A 22,353-nucleotide genomic window follows, 5' to 3' on the forward strand; every position below is an offset into this window, starting at 1 on the left:
AAATATTTCCGGATTCAAAACTATTAAAAAAGATGCATTGTATTTTAGAGCACGATAATGCTGCTACATCTAAAACACAAATTATTTTATCCAAATTAGAAATAAATATTAAGTTTAAAAGGAAAATAAAAAAAGAATTAAATGAAATAAAAAAGAAGGAAATGAAGAATCCTGCCAGAAGATTTTAGCAAAAAATCCCTGATTTGAATTCCTGCCTGAGGGTGATGAAGGCAATGACCTTTGATGAAGTCTTCAGACCTGATTCTTCATTGCCTTCTTTTTTTTTTATTTCATTTAATTATTCTTTTTGCTTTTAAACTTAATATTTATTTCTAATTTGGGTTATCGCATCTAACGATTTTTAAATAATATCCAGCCTATAAACATTATCGAGCTAGAATAAGCTTGATGAGTTTACGATTTCTTCAAGATCTTTAGTAGCCCTCGAATTGCTCTAGAAAGTGACTATAAAAAAAGAATTAAATAATTAAATGCTGAAAACGTAATATGGTCTTACTCTAGAAAACTTTATATAAGGTACAAAATGAATTGGAAACATTTAATTGATAAAATAATTCAAGAAAAGAAAGCTTTCTAAATCGACCCAATATCAATAATTCTTCATTTCCTTCTCAGACAGTTTAAATACACCACATATAACTAAGACAGAAAGTTGCACAATAAGATAAGAAATTGACCTTTCCCTCTCATTAAGTTTAAACCTCGAAGAAATATTGCTCACTTTCTTTCTCCATCCTGGAGGAGTTAAGCCAGTAACTCGCATCCATCGATTTTTTTTTTCCATAATCCTGGAACTCTTAATTCCATTTTTAGAACGCCAATTAATCACACAACGCTCATAAAAAAAGCTGGGTGGTACTTGGAAGGAAGAGCTGAACTGACACAAAATAAGGCTGGTGAATTTATTTGATTGCGCAAAGGCAGGCTCTTTGTCACAAAGAAGAAAGATATTCTGCCAGGCACACGCTCGGGTTTCCGCTGTGTTTTGCTGAGCAAGTGAGTGTAAAGTGCGCCGCTGATGAATTATGGAAGTGAGGTCTCTTGAATATTGCTGTTGTTGTGACAGTTCCGAGACTCATAAATCATTCACTATGTGTCCAGCTGATAGGATTTAACATTCATGAGACTTTATTCAGAGATGCCATCCATCAGGTTTTGAGTAAAATTAATTAATGGCCGAAGGTGAAAGAGAATATTAAGCGATATCAAATGGCTTAAATGATAAAGAAGGGTTAACTTTTTAGAGATACGGTTATTCATTTTCTTTTAAATATTTGGTGACATAAAAAAATCATTTTGTATGTTTTTATTTAACATTGTAAGTTTTTATGCTTGTAAAAGAGGATAGCTTTAATCAAAATTTCATTTGTTTCCCAGTTGTTGAACTACTAGAGTTGTGAAATTTAGTATAAAGCTCAATATATCATAACAATAATTTCATCATTAAAATAATCATTTAACCAATTATTTGCAATTAAATTTTGATCCATTACAAGAGGCGCCATCTGGTAGTAGATTTGAAAAGAATATTTACAAGATTCTTTAGCATTTATCTTATACATTAATTCTGATGTCAACATTTTATTTTCTAAAATACTATAAAAGCCTAGAATGTAAATAAAATATTTGCAAAAAAATATATTATTATGGAAATTGTATGGTGAAAGGCCCAACAAATTTAATAACAGATAATGACGCTTTATTCTACAAAAAAAAAAAAAACGCACAAAACAAGATAATGAATAAACTGTGAGAGAGTATGAAAAGATAACATTTACAGAAATCAGTAGTAAATATGCAAACAGAAATCGTTATTAAAATGGGGCTACTGAGCTACAGAGTTCTGCTGCAGCTACAAAGTGCAAATATATTGACCATTCTGCAGTTTTTTTAGTTTTAGTTTAGTCATATTAACGTCCTGTTATAAAGCAACACTAGGGCTATTTTGGGACGGACCTCGTAATTTTGGACCTCGGTCAGATGACGAGGACGACACCTGAGCTGGCGCTTCGAAGAATGAATTTATTGGACTGACTCGATTTTTTTTTCACGTTTTCACAAGGTATGGGATTATTTAGAAAAATCGATAGATCAGATCTAATAAAGATATCGACATAATTCTTGTACTTTCTGGAACCGTCATTTTTTCCCTCCGAATGATCGCCACTTTTGTTGCTAAGATAGGAAATTGTTGACTTGATATTCATTCCCCATCCATTAAAATATATGCAAAACTCTCTTCTTTACCATGAAACTGTGAAACTTATCATGATCTGTGGAGAGCAATAAGATTATATAGTCATAACACTCTTTTACAAACTTTTGACATAGGAAACTCAACTGTTATTGTTATTACTTTTGTTTCTAATAATATATGAAGCAAAAAATTATATAAATATGCAAAATAGCAGAAGATGATAAATATTAAATAAATTTCATAAACAATTTTTCAAAAAATATTTTTATTAGAATGCTAGAAAGTATAATTTTTTAAAAACATTTTATTAATTTTTCTACATTTTAGGTCTTTATTTTATAATATATTGTTTTAATTTCAGCATCAGATGGAGTCATGGAACTTAAATAAAACTGATTAAATTAATTGAATAATTGATAATTAATATGAAATTTGTACTTTTGCCTTCGAGATCAAACAAGCGAGTAAAATTTTCAAAAATCTAGCGCATCGAAAATTGAGGGGAAAAAATCGAATACAAAATTTATCAGTTTAAAGATTATATTTATTAAGTTAAACAAAAATGATAAAAATATAATTTTTATAAAGTACGAAAAATAAGAAATAATATTTTCATCATAAAATATGGAGATCAAAATAAAATCGTGAAAATATGTGAAGCTAAAAAAGCTGCCACAAAGATTTTAAACCACATGGAATATCATACACATGAAAATTCCTACCCATTTATAAAAAATAAACATGCATTATAAATCTGAATAAAATTCAGATTTATTTAAGGTGTTTCTATTACCGTGTTGGATTTTTATGGGCTTGTTTTGGTGTCTATATTTTTAGAAAAAAGATTACTTTCTACTATTTAGTACGTTAAGGAAACTCTATTTTATAACTTTTTTTATTTTTAACAAACAATTATTAAACAAATTTTAGAACTGTTTTATTTTTATAATTTAATAATGCCCTGTTAAACTAAAGTAAGCTCTCTCTTTTCACAAAAAATTGGTTTCGAAAAATGCTGTGCTAATTGAAATGTGCAGTTTGAATCTATATTTCACTTTGAATTAGAAAAGCAATGAATTTGCAATTCCGTGTGGAAAATGCATTAAAAATTAAATATGTTTTAAATCACAAAAAGTTTGCGATTTTGAAAATTTTTGTAGAGAACCTGTAAAATTTTCAACTGCGTTGCATTAATTCATTTTAGGTAAATTTTTATATCTATTGTAATTAAATATTAACATTAATTATTAAATTTAACATTATTATTAAAAACATTATCTTTACAACTCAAATAAATGCATATTTCAATCCATTTTGCTATCGAAATGAAATTGCAGGTGGTCTAGAGTTTTTTATTAATAAATTTCATGTTTGGTCAGGCAGTTTATTCGTTCATTTATCACTATACCCAGACCAATCTATCAAAACCTCTCCCATTAAACCATTGTCATATCCGGTCTAGTTTAGACGAAAGAATGTGAACTCCATCGCATGAGAAAGATGCCTCCCAAATGTTTCCTTACAAAAAGAGGGGACAAAAAATTCTATAAAAGTCAACCCTCTACGTAGGTTGAAAATGAAGAATCCATTAATTATCTAAAATTTGTTTGGGACCAGAGGACTTGGTTAATATAAAGCGATTAACAACATTTAAAGCAATCACAGTAAGCAGCTTCCAATGTATGTTGAATTAAGCGTTCCTTTTCACTTTATTGCTTAATTTGAATTATTTTTTATATCATCATTTCTATACATATTATTGCAAAGCTTGGAAGAAAGTGGTAAGCATTTCAAAAGTGAAAGCTATTTATAATAATAAGGAAAATCATTGTTAGTGATTTTCCTAATAATGGATTGAGTTTATGTGTTTCAAATGTTTTTTAAAAAATTTTAATTATCTAAATATTAGGCATAATTTTGAAGTTTTTGTAGCATAACTATCGAAAATAGTGCTAAACGAAACTTGTTTTCGCAACATTTTAAATTCAAAAAATTATATTTCTAATAATACCAATTTAGCTGTCTTGCAATTCCCCCCCCCCCCGAATTTTGACATTAAAATAATCTTTTTTTGGCATAATTTTCAAAAATAATTTTCACTGTTGCGATGAAATTCCAAACGTTTTAATTGTTACATCAAATATTTAAATTCATAATTTCTTCCATCGTTTAATACTAAAAGTTCTATTTATTATTTGCGCAATTTACATGAGGAATCAGAAAGTGAAATCACATTACCTGTAAAAAGTGTCTGCAGACCTAGTGACCATGATAGTTAGGTTTTTTATTTTTTTAAAAATCGCGTTATGATGTAATGGGACACGATTGCAAAAAGAAATTTTATTTAAGCAATTAAAGGAATGGATGCAAAATTCTTAAAATATTACTATTTTTATTACAATCTGAAGCTTAAAAAATGTAATTGGATATTTTTCACTCGTTTTAAAGTGAAAATATGAAATTGGAATGTTGTGTGAATTGAAGATTGATATATAATTTGTGATGTTTTTTACAAAAACACAGAAAAAAATATTTAAAATAATTTATGAAATTTGAAATTTTTTTTTTATACATAACTATGTGCGGAATGATATCTTTTTTTCAGTATTCCTAGTAATATATTCCGTTTAAAGATTGAATCATCAAAAATTCATATTTGAAAGCATATTCATCAATCTCAATCATTTTCTCAATCAATCAATTTTTCCCAATGTAAAAATCTTTAAAAATCAGCCCATCGTGATATTCTGCAGTTTCATTGCTTTTCTTGTCTTAAATCAATATTTTTTGCCTTTTACATGATCATTAGAAAATTAATAAGTGCAATTCTGAAAAATCGCAAAATTTCCTGCAGAAAAAATTTAATCAAACTTTATCATTCAATGACTTTCTACCCGTCAGAAATTTTGAACACAGGACGGACAATAAAAACGTAGATGAATGTGGAAAAGCTGATAAATGGGATAAGTAATTCTTAAGGGAGTTAAAAACAGAGCAAATGAAAAGGTATCAGAATGGGCGAAGTCACGGAAAAGATCCCGATATTGTGAGAATATTTCTTAAATTATAGGAGAAGGCATCAACAATCTTGGATACGCATAAAGTTATAAATTATTAAAAGTCGATAAGTCAATTTTTTTTTGTAAATGAGAAATTGTTTACATATTAGGTAAAAATATTAAAAAAAAAAAAAAATTAAGCTTGCTAAATTCTTTCGGAAGTTGAAATATATGCCAAAACGTGGCTTAGTTAAAATATATGTAATATAAGCACACTTTTGAAATAAAAATTTTACGGCAGATACCTTTAGCAGCAAATCATTTATGAAAATTTTGTAGTTTTTCAATAGAAGGAAAGCATTTTTTTTTTTTTTACAATGTGGACGTTATTTTCTTGTACCTATTCTCTAATTATTGGTATTCTAAATCAGCAGTTCGCAACTTTATTTCCTCTTATGCTTTTGCATTAATCTTTTTTTTTATTTTTGAGTAACCCCAACTATTATCTCCTCCCTCAACCATCCTCTTACACAAAGGATTTCTTCTTAATGATGTTAAGGGCTTAAGTGAGTTTAAGAGCTCGAGTTAATAACGTTTACAGGATTTAATTTTTTTTCACATTTTATTCAATTTTTTTTTATAATAGTAATATTTCTACATCCTAGCAAATAAAGACACCCTTAAATTTATTATGAATGAACTCATTATGAGGGCTAATAATTACTAATTGTGTTATTCAATTATTAAAATGGTAGGTAATTCCGATGTTATCCCTGATGTTACGTGGATCTGAATTTCAAAAAATTAAATTCAAATGAAGATAGGTATAATCTTAAATCACAAATTTCTTTATGCTACATTAAGTACGCATAATGCGAGTGTGTTATTTCCACAAATTCTTGTCTTCAAGAAGTATTAAATATTTTAATACGTTAACGCTTAGTTTTTACTTTCTCGTATACGTGGTATAGTGAAAGTATAGAAATCGTCAAAAAATTCGAACAGATTTTGACGAATCTCAACGTTTTAGACTTTCCTGAGTTCAAAAAACACATTTTTGGAAAATGTCAGTCGGTCTGTGACAAAGTAGACAGATGAAATTTGGTATACTGTCTTTACGCCAAACTTGTAGATTTCCATCAAATTTTGTGCAAAATCAGCTCAGTGGAAGTCAATTCCCGCTGTTCCGATAAAAATTAAAGCGATAACTACAAAACGAAGCAATCTTGAATGAAATTCGGTGCACGGATTTAACTTCTATAGTGTAGACATCTGTGAATGAGGGGTTGACCATCTGTCAGTCTGTACTTTCAGAAGCATATAAACACTATAATTAAAAAACGCGATGAGTTAAATATATAAAATTTTGTGACTGCAAGTAGAGCTTTTTAACAAATTTTTGTTTCAATCGATTGGTAAAAACGAATCTAAAATACAGATTCGATTTTCGGATGTTCTTAACCGCATGCCGGGGCTTAATCGCCAATGATGACAAGATAGATTTAGTGAAAATGCTACAATCACGCCAAAGGTTGATATTTTGTAACTATTGTAAGCCAATGGCATGCGAAGCGTTCTATGGTATAACACTTTATTAGAGAGTCTGCGAGAAAGTTTTAGAGTAGACCACTTCCCCTGGATTGTACACTGTTTTCGCTGCAAAACAATAGGATTTCTGATAGGTCTGATTTTAACACGTTGAAGAAAACTTCGATAACTTTTTTTTCATTTTCGTCTTTTATATTTTGTGATTTTTGCCATTTCCAAATTTAATAATCCGCTCTAACTATACCACTACTTTCCCCTATGGCCCTATGTGCACTTTCCCGCTGCATTTGCAATTTCAACTGAATATTTTGTCTTTCAGATGATGTAGATATTTTTCAATGTTTCAATGATATTGATTGATACTAAGGAAATATATATGAAGTCACACTAAAATATATGGCAAATGCATAAAATGATACAGAGGATGCTGCACTTCCTCTACACGAACCCAACACATATTTATTTTAAATCATATACCTAGTTTTCAGAATTAAATTCATACTTTCAAATGTGCCGTCATTTTGACATTGCCATTTAAATGAAAGTCAGTTACGAAAGATTTTCCGTAATTTTAAATCTACTATCCAAACATCTCATTACTAAATTCCCCAGTTTCCATTCTTTCGAACATTCCCCCAAAGCGAAATTTATGGATCAATTCTTTCTGCAATTACGAAAATGGTCGAATCTGACCTTCTATTCTGCATTCTGCTCCTCGCTCCTTTGCCGGAATTTCTAACAATTGACTCGTGACCTATTTTGACAGAAATTAATTCATAAGTTTAATTCCCACGGGCGTTGATTCGGAACTGAGCTTTTAGTCTAATGAACCTTGCAACGGTCGACAAATAACGCACGTGTATTCGTTATCGATTTTTCGGGAAGAAGCATCTGGATTTTGAAACAAAATATTTGCTCATTATAAAATTTTAAAACAGAATGTTTGTTCAATGTAGAATTTTAAAACAAAACATTTTGTCTATGTAGAATTTTATTATTTAATTGTCATTGCTTAGCATTTGGTCACTTTTGACCTCAAACAAATTTCAAATTTTCATATTCTTCTTTCTTATTCTTCTATTCTTTATTTATTCATTGACATTTCTGATAATTAATAATTTGCAGAAAGAAAATTATTTATATTTGCTCCTTATTATCTACACTGTAAATGTGTATATCTAGAAACATGAACTGCGGTTATTTTGACTATCGAAAAAATAGTACAGATTATACCGTACAGTACACTCCCAAGTATCCGGCCTAATGTGGCGTAAGGGCAGGCCGGATAACAAAAAAATCCGGATAAGTCGGATTTCTATAAACTCATCTCTTTGCCCACCAATACCAGAAGACAACGTTCTTATACCGAAACTCACTGTTATAATATGTATTTTTTCATTTCTTCCATTTATCTCAAGCCGCGGTGAATCATAGAAGCAGTTGCCAGTACTGTGAGAAGAAAAAAATTGAGAGCCCTGTGCTGGTAGTTTATATATGTTTATATACTGCACTGCACGTTTCAAGAATTTATAAGTGAAAAAGTAAGTTAAAGATATAAACTATACACATTTTAACATAAATTCTGTAATGCCTAACAATTACGATAAAAGAAAACTAGGTTGGATAGTACGGAAGCCGGATAGTCGCGAACCGGATACTCGAGAGTTTACTGTATTTTCTATTGTATTTTAAAATTATCACGCAATATTTGTTTTTTTTTATTTCACAGGCATTTAAATGTAATTTGATTGGAAGGATTATAAATAAACAGAGACGATGGTAAAAAGCACCTATTGGTCATCTACAATTCTTTTTATATTTGAAAGCATTAGCTTTACCCATTTTGACTCACTCATTTCTTCACTTATTCGTCATATATATATTCCCCTCATGATGCCACAAAGAACTTTCACTAAAAGAAATCTTTCAGAAATTTCTTTTACAAGTGTTGCGGAATTTATGAGAAAACGATTCTGATTTGAATATAAAATCTTGCTTGTCTCAAGATGAATATATTCCTGATAATATTGAATTACTGTATGTTGATTTCTTACTCAAAATGATTTCCTTTTTGAATCAGAAAGTAATGAAAACTGATTGACAAACGTCGATATTCTATGAAGCTAACGATTTGACAATTAATAAATATTAATGAAAAAGGTACTGTGTTTCCTCGCAGAACAAAACTTTGTTTACAGGCGCAGTTATTGAACATAGGAATTCCTTATGTTTATCTAGTCGGTCTTCAATGTGAGGAATAGTTGTGAAGGTGGACCGTACTGATGATGTTCAAAACAGAATTTCAACTATTTTTCCACCGAGGAAAGTTTTTGCGATTCCTTAAAATTTGGAAGTAAATAAGTAAATGAAGGATAATTATTGGTAAATAAAAACTGAATTGAAAATAATTTTTTGTAATAGTTACATTTGAAAAAAATTTCTTGCAATCAGAATGACTTCTTCCTCAGTTTTTAGTTACAAATGTCGAATGAATCTGAACGGAATTTCTAAACTATTCTTTTTTGATCAAGATTTATAGTTTAAGAAGCTCCAATTTCGATTAAAACATGGTTAGCTTCGAGGAATAGAAAGTTTTAAAGAATACTTATAAGTGGTGTGTTCCGATTTCAAAATGTCGCTGATCTTCTTTTAGAGATGTAACAGAATAAATACATTTTTCTTTTTCTTCTTGGCAATTCTATTATTACATCGGATTCTGAACTCTTCTTTTTTGAAGTTTTTGGAGAAGAAAATATATCCTGAGACGAATCAAGATAAGTTACATATAGCTATTTTGTTTCCGACGGATATAGCATTTTTTCAATAGCCATGCAAGCAACAAGATAAAAGTTTTCCACCCTATCTTTAGAAACAAAATGAAAAAAAAATGTGGATTTTATTTTAAAGTCTTTTGTATTATTATTGTAAAATATCTTTCGATTATATTTATCTTTTTATAATGTGAGGGTGAATTTTTTTTGCGCTAAAAATACTTTTCCTATTCCACTTTAAGTTTTTTAGTATGAGGATCACGTTTTCTTGAAAAAAAAAAGCAGGAATTGCCTTGAAAATTGTGAAATTTTTCACTATGACTGCAACTGTGAGTGCAGAACTATTGTTTTTCGCCTCATTCCAAAGTGAGTGCTGTATAAAACCTACATTCAATATTTTATTCTGTTCCTTCGAATGCTATACTCGCCAGCATTTTTTTTAATATACAAAAATAAAAAAGAAAGTGCTGGCGAGTATACCAGTATTTAAAACTTGTATTTAAGTGCCATCGAGTTGTTCCGCGATATGTTTTATTAAAATTTGCTTCATTCTTTAAAAATGATGAATTATTTAAAGAAAAAAAATCAGCTTTCGGAAATTTGTAAAAATCGTTTGGTACAGTTTGTAATTTTCCGAGTTTAATTAAAATTATTCGTTAGATAATATGTTCCCTATTTAATTAAAAATTAAGTTTCAGACGATTAAATGATTCTTGAGTATTATGCCATCTTATATGAAAGTATAGTTTTTATTAATAATATTATATAGTATGTTTAAAAAAGCATTTTTTTACATCCATATTGACATGCCATCATGTGCTAATATTAAATTTATTTTTACTGTCTCACATCCGAAGATTTACACCATGTAGTCTCAGCAACTGATTTCATATGTGATATCTGCACATTTTGCAATAAATATTTTAAATTTTACCCACAACTAATATAGTGAGTCATAAAAAAAGATGTAATTGAAGGTTTCGTGACAATAAATTAAATAGTTAATATCTTTAATAAAAAAAGACATGAAAATATTTTCAATCCGAGCTATCAGCTATTACAATAAAAATAAAAATTACCATTGGTTTCTTTTAACATTAGAACTTTATTCCACGGTGCCCCAAACAGGAAAATCTAAACATGCAATTAAATTTGCATTCTAATATTAATTTGATTTCTTTGAATTTACAAGAATTAAATTATTGCTTTTAGCCTTAAAGGCCTAATTGTTGATGGCAACAGTCAGTGTAATGTCACTATTCTAGATATGATAAAAACGCATAAGTTGAGGTATTATAAAATAAATGGAAGAAGTCATTTTTACTGCGTCTTCATTTTTGCGGATATTAAATGCGTAATATACATGGCAGTCATAAATTTATTTTTTCTACAAAAACAAACGAGAAACTTATGAGGTTGAATTTATTTTTCTTTCTTTTAATTTGTAAACAGAGAGCGAAAGTGCTGTTTACTACACGATTTTACTATTTTTTATTTATGACTACATTGTATTAAAAAGGTTCATAAATATACAAAGAAGTACACAGCAATATACATCATCATAAATTGTCTTTTTTTTTGCTTGTTGAAAACATCGTTAACAATTTTTATGTCAGTCTAGTAAGAATATATTTAAAATTAATTTATTATTGCATCGCATTGCGACTATATATTTATTCGGCGTCATTTTCTATTTGTTAAAAGTTGCTCTTACCATCTGCCTATTTAAGCTTCAAATTTCAGTTTCTTCATTGGCAACTTGATGTATAAGTTAAGAATGCATTGATTCTAAAAGGCTACGTAATTGAAATTCATGTCACAGTAGTGATATTAGTGAAAAGGTTGTGAATTTTATATTTAAAAATTTCCAGTTGTTGTTTTGAACACATTGTGTAAATCATAAACTGTAAATTAGATTTTAATAGATGCAAAAATGAAGAAATATAGTACATAGTTCGGCCTCACTAAATTGATTTTCAAATTATTTGTTTTTAGCAAATATGTAATTTGAATTTTTGCAATAAATAAATAAATAATAATAAGCCTGTGAAAGCAATAGTCAATGGAAATAATTTGGCAGGTGAAGTTTCTTTTTGAAAGTTACTATTTTAATGTTGCTTCATGAGTTTATAGTTTTAGAAATAATAGTCGCTGTAATGAAAATCGAAAACTCGTAAAGTACTATCAACCAAGGAAATAATAGTTTTTAATTTTCATAATTTTTTCTACATGCATCTTCCAGGTCAAATTTTAATAAAATTTACTGCTGTAAATTAATTTTATAAATTTTTTCTTAGTAATGTAAAAAAGGAATTTTTTTAATGAAGAAAAGAATGTCCCCTTTTTATTTATGCTGCTTTTTTAGATTTCGTCCGTCACAAAAACTTTTTTAAATAAATTTTCTTTCAGAAACGAATTTACAATTTCATGTAACAATTATACAACATCTTAAAAATTTTCTGTTAAAAAGATACTTTAAAAATGTATTCTTCCGTTTAAATTCCATTATTTCAGAAAATCTATTAAAATGTTGACATGCTTTTGTTATTCACATGTTAAAATAATTATACTAATGTTACGTGTTGCTACTTAATAATCGAAAACAGTTACATTGTATGTTTATGTCTTCAGAAAATTATGGGACATTTTATTTTCCTTCTCTTTGGAAATCATCCAGAAGAAAGTAATTATTTTTGCGAAGATAGTTTCGCTTTACTTCTGTATTTACGAATATTTAAGAGATGATTCTGCAGTTATTCTCTTCAGTAGGTACATCCTTTTTACACTTGATTAATGTGAATTCGTAAATGCACATTGATTTGCTTAGGAAAATAACAAAGTAATTTTTTTGTAAGTAGTATTGAAACATTTCTATTATTTCAACATTTTAAAAGATTTAAAGTATAATGGTAAAAGTATCATTTGCAAAACAATAAAAACGGATTTAAAAAGGTCTGATGTTTTAAAAGCTTTAAAAAGCATTGGCTCAAGAACAAATATGTAGATTAATGAAGAAGAATATAGAAAGGGTTTGGTGTTCCAGAAATTTGCAAAACACTTGTTTAAGAACATTCGCAGATCAACGATTTAAAACCACGGCAGTTTCCTCGCCAAAACGTTCTCGTTACTTTTTAATAAATTTGTCACGCCAGGGAATTCCTGGCATAACATTGGCGTACAATATTTACGAAATATTACCTTTTGGCGTGAATTAGCAATTTTACTGAATCTATCAGTCATTCTAGACGAGTTATTTGGGCCATTAATCCTGGGAAGGGGTTAATAGTATCCAAAACTCGAATTTGTGTTTTAGACACGTTTTTCTCGATCGATTGAAACAAAAATTTGACACAAAACTGTACTTTCAGTCACAAAATCGCTTACTAAATTTGATATATTTAAATTTTTGCGTTTTTCAATTATCGTGGTTAGGTAAGAGTGAATTTTAGTGTGCCCCTTGCTGCGCCAACAATGCCAAGTCGCCAATAAAGATGGCGGACAAAATAAACAAATACTACCGCGGAACAGTTACGGTTACCATTTTCCGTCATATAATTAGGACTTTTTACTGATAAGTATTGGTTTTTTTTTCCGACTGCCCGGTGCCTTCTACAGATGCCTTCGGCATCTGTAGAAGGCATCGGACAGAATTTTTTAACTCAAAAAAAAAAAAAAAACATCCTACGGCTTCGCTAGCAGCGGGAGCGGGAACCTAGTAGATTCGCTAGCACATTGAACATAAGGACTGTGTGAATAACAGAAAAAGTACATAACCAAAAGAAAAGAAAGAACGGAGAAAGAAGCAAACGAAACATTCTCCATACAAAATTTCAAACAAACATACTTTTCCCAATTTCATCAAATCGTAAAAAAATATATTCGACTCTACCTTCATCCATTCTGCCGGTTCGATATCAAACCATTCTCAATACAAAATTTCAAAAAAGCATCTTTTCCTAACTTTATCAACTCGTAAATATATATAGTGGCTCAAAAAATTGAGAATACACCTTACTTTTACTTGATAAATGCGACTTTCAATGTAAATAACACATTACCGGGAAGTGCAAACATGTTTTTATTTTTACACATAACAAATGGTTTAATTTAGAGTAAAAATAAAGAAAAATCAACAAAAAATTTCTAAATTGAAAATTTTCAGAAGTATTTTAAATAAACATACGCAGAATTTTGCCTCAAAAAATTGAGAATACACCAATGAAATTATTCCAATATTACGCATAGAAACAAAGTGTCACTATTAAATTGCATGTCATTTGGATTTTATAATGTCCTCTACACGTCGTGGTACCGATTCGACCCATTTTTGGTGGTATCTGAAGATATTTTACCCCATTCTTCTTGCACCACTTGTTTTAAATGGGTTTTGTTTCTAATTTTGTATTTTTGAACCACTTTTTCGAGTATGGCCCACGAATATTCAATGGCATTAATGTCGGGGTACTGTGGTGGTGTGTGTAACTGCTGTTTACAATGAAAAAGACACCATATTTTGACGTTACGTGCATTCTGTTTGGGGTCGATGTCCTGCTGGGAAATGGAATTGTCATCTAAACCCAAATTTTTAACACTTTCCTTTAGATTGTTGCTACCATGTGGTTCATCCAACTTGTTACAGAATCTTTTCAAATCATCGGCAGTAGTGTAAGTGCTGAAACTGTGCTAAATGCCATTAGACAAGCTGGATATAAAAGTCGTATTGTTAGAGAGAAACCGTTCATCAGCTTGCAAATGCAGAAAAAGCATTTGAAATTTACAAAAACTTATCAGTTGAAGACCAATAACCTTTGGAAGAAAGCTATATTTAGTAATGAAAGAAAACTCGACGTTTTTGGCAGTGACAACCATCTTACTATATGGAGAAAGCCTAATACTACTTTGGATAAAAAAAATTTAAGTCCTACTGTTAAACATGATGGTGACTCCGTCATGATTTGTAACCACAATGGCTTCATCCGGGGTAGGAAATATAATTTTTATAGATGGCATTATAAATGATATGGTTTACTTGTATATACTTCGCAGCAATCTAAAGGAAAGTGCTAAAAATTTGGTTTAGATGGATATTTCATTTTCCAGCAGGACAACGACCCCAAACAGAATGCACGTAACGTCAAAATATGGTGTCTTTTTCATTGTAAACAGCAGTTATACACACCACCACAGTACCCCGACATTAATGCCATTGAATATTCGTGGGCCATACTCGAAAAAGTGGTTCAAAAATACAAAATTAGAAACAAAACCCATTTAAAACAAGTGGTGCAAGAAGAAGGTGTAAAATATCTTCAGATACCGCCAAAAATTGGTAAAATCGGTACCATGACGTTTAGAGGCCATTATAAGAGCCAAATGACATGCAATTTAATAGTGACACTTTGTTTCTATGCGGGATATTGCAATAATTTCATTGGTGTATTCTCAATTTTTTGAGGCAAAATTCTGCGTATGTTTATTTAAAATGCTTCTGAAACTTTTCAATTTAGAAATTTTTCGTTGATTTTTCTTTATTTTTACACTAAATTAAACCATTTGTTATGTGTAAAAATAAAAACATGTTTGCACTTCAAGGTAATGTGTTATTTATATTGAAAGTCAAATTTATCAAGTAAAAGTAAGGTGTACTCTCAATTTTTTGAGCCACTGTATATATATATATGTATATATATATATATATTTAACTCACCCTTCATCCATTCTACAGGTTCGAAATACTCGAATTCATAATTACATAAATACATAATTCGAATACAAATTTTGAATGGAACCAACCGTTAGAACACCAAAAGAATTACGAGAACTGCGAAGAGTTCCATTGCAGCTGTCTTTTAAAGTGAGAATGCAGACGATTTTTTAAAGCGCATACTAACAATTAAAAATTGCAAAAGAATAAATATTTTCTGTTCATATTCACATTAAAAAAAAGAAAGAAGAAAATAACTTTTAATTATAAGCTTAACTTTCTTTATTTAATAAACTTTTAATTATAATAAAGAACAAAATTAAAATCTTTACTCGATATTTTTCTAATATTTTTAATTTAACATTTTTCTTAATATAATTGTAGTTTATGTACAACTCAACCATTGCAAAAAATAGTAAACGAAACTACATTAGGGTTGCTAGAAGAGCGTTCCGATGGGTCGCCATATTGGTGACAAATTCGGGGGCACGCTATTCTTCACTTTATCCCGTGTTTATTTGTTTCTGAAAATACAGACCCGCAGAAGTCTTCCCGCAGTTGGATTTGGCTCAAAATTCAATAGATGTCTATTCTATTGGTATTAAATTTGAGTACAGAATTTTATTCATCTAGCACTTTTCGTTTTGTAATTATTATGTTAATTGCAAATGTAGTGTAAAGAACGTTTACTATTTTCAATAATCTAGCTCAAAAACAGACAGACAGACGGATATTTTCCAAAAATGGGTTTTTAGGATTCAAAGAGATCTTAAACGTATAAAGATTCGTCAAAATCTCTACTTCGAATTTTTTAACGATTCCTCTATTTTCTGTATACGTAGTATACAGAAAATAGAGCAAAAAATAAAATTGGTGCTGTTACTGTAATTGGAATAAAATAAACTATTTAATCCCTGAAAACGACAAAATTTTTTCTGTGCAATTTTCTTTACAAGTTTTTGAAATGAACTATTATTCATTGTTGAAACAGCGAGAAAATGAGACGTTGTTTTTAATTTTATTTCAAATTTCTCTTTTCATTTTTAAAATGCTTTCTATAAGATTAAGTAAATTCAAATAATGTTTTCAATGATTTATTCAAATGAAACTATTTTTCTCTTAGGATTTTTGATATAATCTGCAATGAATAACATGAATGGAATATAAAACTGTATAATCTATTAAAATCTTTCTTTTGCTTGTTTTAATTATGTATGTGAAATTATAAACAAGAATCAAAAAGTTATCTATTTCTTTTATTGTTTGTGAACATAAATAAGTTTTGGGGAAACAGGAAATTTTAATTTGTTTCTATGTAATATTTTCAGTTTTTTTAATTGTTTGTGAACATAAATAAGTTTTAGGGAAATGCAAATATATTTCAATCTAAATACAAGCAAAAATAATAATAATTTATTTGCTGACAAAACATGATAAAAATGAAACTTAAGAAAAAGATATTGAATTAAAAGTATTGAGTTCAATTTTTTTTTTTTTTGAAATGCACATGAGCTAATTTGGGAACTGAATCGTTGTCAACTAGGAAACAGAAATTCTTCTTCAGATTATAAATGGAACAAAAAGTTAAAGCGCGATAATGAAGGAATGATTTAGTTCTCTTGTATTCACGCAATTTTAAAATTAAATTAAAAGTGGTGATTTAACGATGCATTTTTTAATCATTAGCCAGCATTTATTATTAATACCAATTTATAACCATTGTTGAAAAGTGCATTTTATTATGTTTTCAACATATTTTCAGGAATAAATTTTTTGTATATACATCATCTTCATTTTCGAAAATATGAATCTACAATCACTAGAAACTAATCGTTGAATAGAATAATTTTTTACATTTCTTATAATCAATTTATCATATGAATCTTCAGTTCTCAGCAACAGTAAATATTTAAAATTTTGTTTACTATCGATGAATTGAATGTAATAGTTAAATTTTATATCCATACACAAGGAAAAATTCTCAATATGTCTTTAAATAAAGTTATATTTTTTCAGTGACTATTAGAATCAAAGTATTTGAATGGAAATATTTTTCTAAATTTGAAGAAAAGCCATTGAAATAATATGCAGTTTATGCGTATGGCATAAAAATTGTATAATATTCAGCAGCATTTGGAAAATACGACGCATTAACTGTTTCTGCTACATTCTGAATTTTCAGTGCTCCTTTACATTATCTTTACAGAAAATATCCTTATCCTCTCTGAAAGGGGAGAAAAAGGTGCTAGGCAGTGAAATGATTTAAAATATTGTGAAGCTAGCATTAAAAAAAAGATTGCATATTATTTCTTAAATGTTATAGAAAGAAACGACCCATTCCTTCTTCCCATGCATAAAATTCCCATTTTCTCCTTTTAAAATGGCCTTCTTTAATATCTCTTCGGTTATTTGCTTAAAAACTTCATTTATTCCTCCTTTCCCCCCAAGTAGGAAAGAGGAAGGAATTTACATTTTGCAGTTCTTACTTTTATAGAGAGCTTATTTCTTTTTCTTTCTTACAACTTTTTGCTTTTTTTTATTTTATTTTTTCTTCTAATTTTACTTTTTTTTGTTCTAAGATATTTCCATTTTCACGTCAATAAAAACTTTTCATTAAAGCCTTCCAATGAAACCTTGGACACGTCAAAGATGTAAATGTTGCACATAACAGAGACGAGATTTAAACCTTGAGGGAGACCTCCGAAAACGTGCTTCTATTTGCTTTTGGAGTGGTTGCCTGTTTGTCTTCTCAAGCGTGAATTTTACTTTCTTTTTTAGTGTTGGGATGCCGAGAGCTGGTGCCTTTGGGAGCCCACGGGCACATGCAGCCTTTTCTGACGGATTGAAAAGGAACAGATGTGAAGAAAGACATTTGCAATCTTGCGGGGAAGCGGAGTTGTCATTTTCCCAAAGGAAAGAGCCCTGCAAAGTTTGCTTTCATGCTGGAGTTACTTTGTCTAAAATGAAATGCTGTAAAACCCCAGTCTTTATTTTTTTTGAGAGACCAATATCAAAAAGAAGAAGGGAATTGGAAAATCGAAGTTGACAAGAAACCAACTGCGCAGAATGTGTTATTACTTATTTCTTGAAATATCATATTTAATGTTTTTCTTTCTACTATAAACAAATATTTATTTGAATTTTACTGCATGCTTTAGGTAGTTAATACAGAAAATAATCGATCATGTGATGATGTCTAATACTGATGTTGAATCGATGTATTGATTTTTAATCAATGTATTGATGTTGAATTGATATACTGATGTTGAATTTGATGTATTGATGTTGAATTGATGTTTAACGTTAAATATTTTTTACATATATATCAAGGCTTTATATATAAATATATATATACCAGGGTTTATAAACAGAACACTGTCTAAAACAGCTGAAATTTTCGAGATCTCAAATGTACGTATTTAATAATAATTCATAAAATGGTGCTAGCTTTATTTTGCACTTATTTTTCTTATTCCATTGGCAAAGCTTGAGATTAATTAGTGCTTACAACATTTTTTAAAAGCTATATAAGATTCCATTTTCTAAATAGACACGTGTCAACGAAATTCTTATAAAATTTCATTATAAAATCTGTGGAGGAAAGAATTTCGCTCTCCTTTGTACTTGTATCACGATGTAAATGGGTGTCAGTTTTTTAATTGCTTCTTGTACATCAAATGTTGCCCGTAGTGAAATAAAGCGAAGTTAAAATTTTAAAAGACACTTCTTCTCGCCAACATCTATTAAAATATGTTTACATTTTTATACACACACACACACACACATATATATATATAATGATATTTTAAAATTTAATTTAAATCTTAATTAATTTCCTAAGTTTTAATTAAAATTAGCCTATATTAACTTCATTCTAAAATGATCTCTTATTTCCTGATCCAATTCCATTTTTTATTTAATTACTTTTAGCACGCGCTCTATAAAACTGCAAGTCTGAGCATTTTTCCATATTCGGAGTGAAAGGATAAAAATCCCTAATGCTTAGAACATTCCTTTAGAGATACCTAAATATCCGTAAAAGATATTATATATATATATATATATATATATATATATATATATGGAATAAGAAAAATAAGTGCAAAATAAAGCTAGCACAATTTGATTAATTTATTCTGTATTTTTTTTGATTAAAATATTATTGCCTTCATCTTACATTTATAATTATTCGATTCATGTTTTTTTTTCTTGCTCAAAATTAGATATCCTACTTTTTTAAAAAAAGAAAAGATTAAGAAGGAATTTTTAAATTTTATTGAAGAATTTATTATTTTGTTTCGAAATGTAGAAGAAACTAAATTTATCCACCCGTTTTATCATGGCCTCATATTGTACTATATTTATACATACGGTCATATTTGGCCTTATATTTGTCATATCCTATGAGCACGTTTTGTTTTTGACACCAAGACTTAATCACAAAATATTGCCAAATAAAGCTGACTTTTCCTTCCAAACTTTTATATTTTGCCGTTTGGGGCAAAATTTTCCATTTCCGAAGAAGGAATGCGGAAGTTGCATTCGGTAAAAGATTTGAAACCCACTATTTAAACCAATTCCTTCGAAATTTGATTTTATCTTTTTCTTAATTGTGATGGAAAGAAAATAAAAAATAAAAATTTAATATGGCGAAAATAACTGCCATTTTCAATGAGAAAATAAGGAAGTTGCACATTAATAACTTAAAAGATGCATATACCACTATCTAAACTTAGTATTTCGAAATTTAATTTTTTCCTTTTCTTAATGATAATGGGAAGAAAATTAAAAGTTAGAATTAAGTACGGTGGCAAAATTTGCCATTTTCATTGAGAAAATGTGAAAGTTGCACATTCATACGTTGATAAATCCATATACTTTTATCTAAACCAAGTCTTCCAGAATTTAATTTTACCTTTTTCTTAACCGTGGTAAAAAGATATAAAAGGTTAGAATTAAATACAGTGGCAAAATTTGCCATTTTCATTAAGGAAATATGGAAGTTACAAATTCATCTGTTAAAAGATCTATAGACCACTATCTAAACCGAGTCTTCTCAAATACAATTTTGTCGTGGTGAAAAAAATTATGTTAGAATTAAATATAGCGGCAAAATTTGCAATTTTCATTGAGGTAATGTGGAATTTATACATTCATACGATAAAAGATCCAGGGACCACTATCTAAATGGAGTCTTCCCGAATTTAATGTTACCCTTTTCTTTAACTGTGATGAAATTGTGCAAATAAAGTAGAGAGAGAGTAAGAAGGTTAAATAAATATGAATATTTTTGTTTTCATCACTCTTTCTCGCCACTTAATTTTGTGTATATAATCAATTCACAGGAATTTAAAATTTTCGCGATTATATTTAACTGGTGATGCTCAGTTCTATAAGCCCTGATATAGATGGCGACATGGTATTATTTACTTCACAAGTGTATTATTTGTCTCTTGCAAAGTTGTATTCATGTGTTTAAAAATAAGTGCACTGGCACTAACATTTATCCGAATATCTAAGTCAGTTCTATAAATGTAGAAAACTTATTTTAATTTAGTAGTAATAATGAATTTCAATTTTTTGTGGTGTTGAAATGATAATTTAACATACAATCTAGTTGTAGAATTTTTTTAATGTCTTATTTTCCCTTTGTTATTGTAAAAGAAATTTCTTATTGAATGTATTCTTTCCAGCCATCTAATGCATGCAATATCCCCTCCCTCATACCAATTCATTGTTTTCAGAAACAACCATTTTTAATGCAATGAATTGATTTTTGAAAAACAGTTGATGGTCTGAGCCTTCAATTTTAAAATATTTTCAAGTTATCTTCTGGGTCTTTTACCATATATCTTTTTGTGCAGTGAAAGTCAACATTTTTGCAATTTATGTAAATGCACTGAATTGATATGAAATATCTATATATATATATATGGAATGAATAAAATGATGTTATATGTGTAATAGTTATCAAGTTCTTAAAAATATTTATATGAAAAAATAGTTAAAATTTTTAAATTTAGTTTTCCTAGGAAATATTTTCTAACAATTAATCATTATCGCACCTGCGACATAGAAAGAATAATTGGCGCTTGGGATGTAATATATTGTTTTTGTCACTGCTCGTCTTCATTGGTCTAGTAAGTATAAATGGCCAGTGGAGCATAATATTATTTCTTCGTCCCTTTATAATACTTCTTTACTTTACCTTTATAATACTTTATACCTTTATAATAAGTGTCATAAGTCCACTAATGTTTTCATCCCTCCTTGTGACTGATCGCTGGGGCATCTTTTCATTAATTGCCTTCTCTTAAACCTCGATACATTACTTATCTTTGGAAAAAGTACGACTATCACTTTGCATCATGGAAGGTATGTGCAGTAACATAGAGACCGTAAATGACACCCAGGTTATCAGTTTTTTTCGCCCTCTCAAGATTTCGCTTTAAAAGCTGGCATTAAGGTTTTGTACACATGGGATCCCATAATATTGGTGCCAGCGATAACTGTATCCTTTCCCTTTCATCAGTACGCATTGCATCATACAAGACATCATTTTCAAAAATTAAAAAAAATTTTGGTGACATTTCAATGTTCTAGAATGTTTTATTTTCGAAATTTGAACAAAGTAGTTAAAATTTCGAAAATTGTTACACAAAAGAATATCTACTTAGGCCAAAAATTTGAAATTACACTGGATTCATTCGTTATATATGATGCCACCTTGCAAATATTAAAATTGCAGTGTGTGATGAAGATGCACGAGTATAATATTAAGGAAAAATAGGCCAAATAATTACATTATAAAAAAACTCAAATAAAACCCAGGCATATTTCACTAGAATTTTGAGGTTCATGAAATATGAAGTCATGAAACTTCTGTTGCCAACAAAACAATGCCGCCTATTTTATTGCAGTCGTGGAGGAGTCCTTCTCAACACGTTTTGATGTCTTTCAGCTTAGATTTATCTTTTCTAAATTCAACTTTCATAATTCAATTACTACATATTAAAAATAATGCGTTTTTTTTAAAAATTTGATGTAACTGAGTTTTGACGAAGAAACGACTCATTTTTACTTTATTTTAAGTTAAAATAAAATAAATTATCT

The 22,353-nt window shown here is 29.0% G+C and overlaps 1 protein-coding gene across 1 annotated transcript in view; it reads left to right on the top strand.

The window, feature by feature from the left end:
• Nucleotides 1-19,019, top strand: part of LOC129966162 (popeye domain-containing protein 3-like) — a 60,373-nt gene extending 41,354 nt beyond the window's left edge. Inside the window, exon 8 of the mRNA XM_056080558.1 lies at nucleotides 18,019-19,019. Within this exon, the coding sequence (XP_055936533.1) occupies nucleotides 18,019-18,086 (68 nt within the window). The 3' untranslated portion in view covers nucleotides 18,087-19,019. The remainder of the gene's footprint in view (nucleotides 1-18,018) is intronic.
• The last annotated feature ends 3,334 nt before the right edge of the window (nucleotides 19,020-22,353 follow it).

Source organism: Argiope bruennichi, chromosome 4 (genome assembly GCF_947563725.1).
Source record: "Argiope bruennichi chromosome 4, qqArgBrue1.1, whole genome shotgun sequence".
Lineage (NCBI taxonomy): Eukaryota > Metazoa > Arthropoda > Arachnida > Araneae > Araneidae > Argiope > Argiope bruennichi.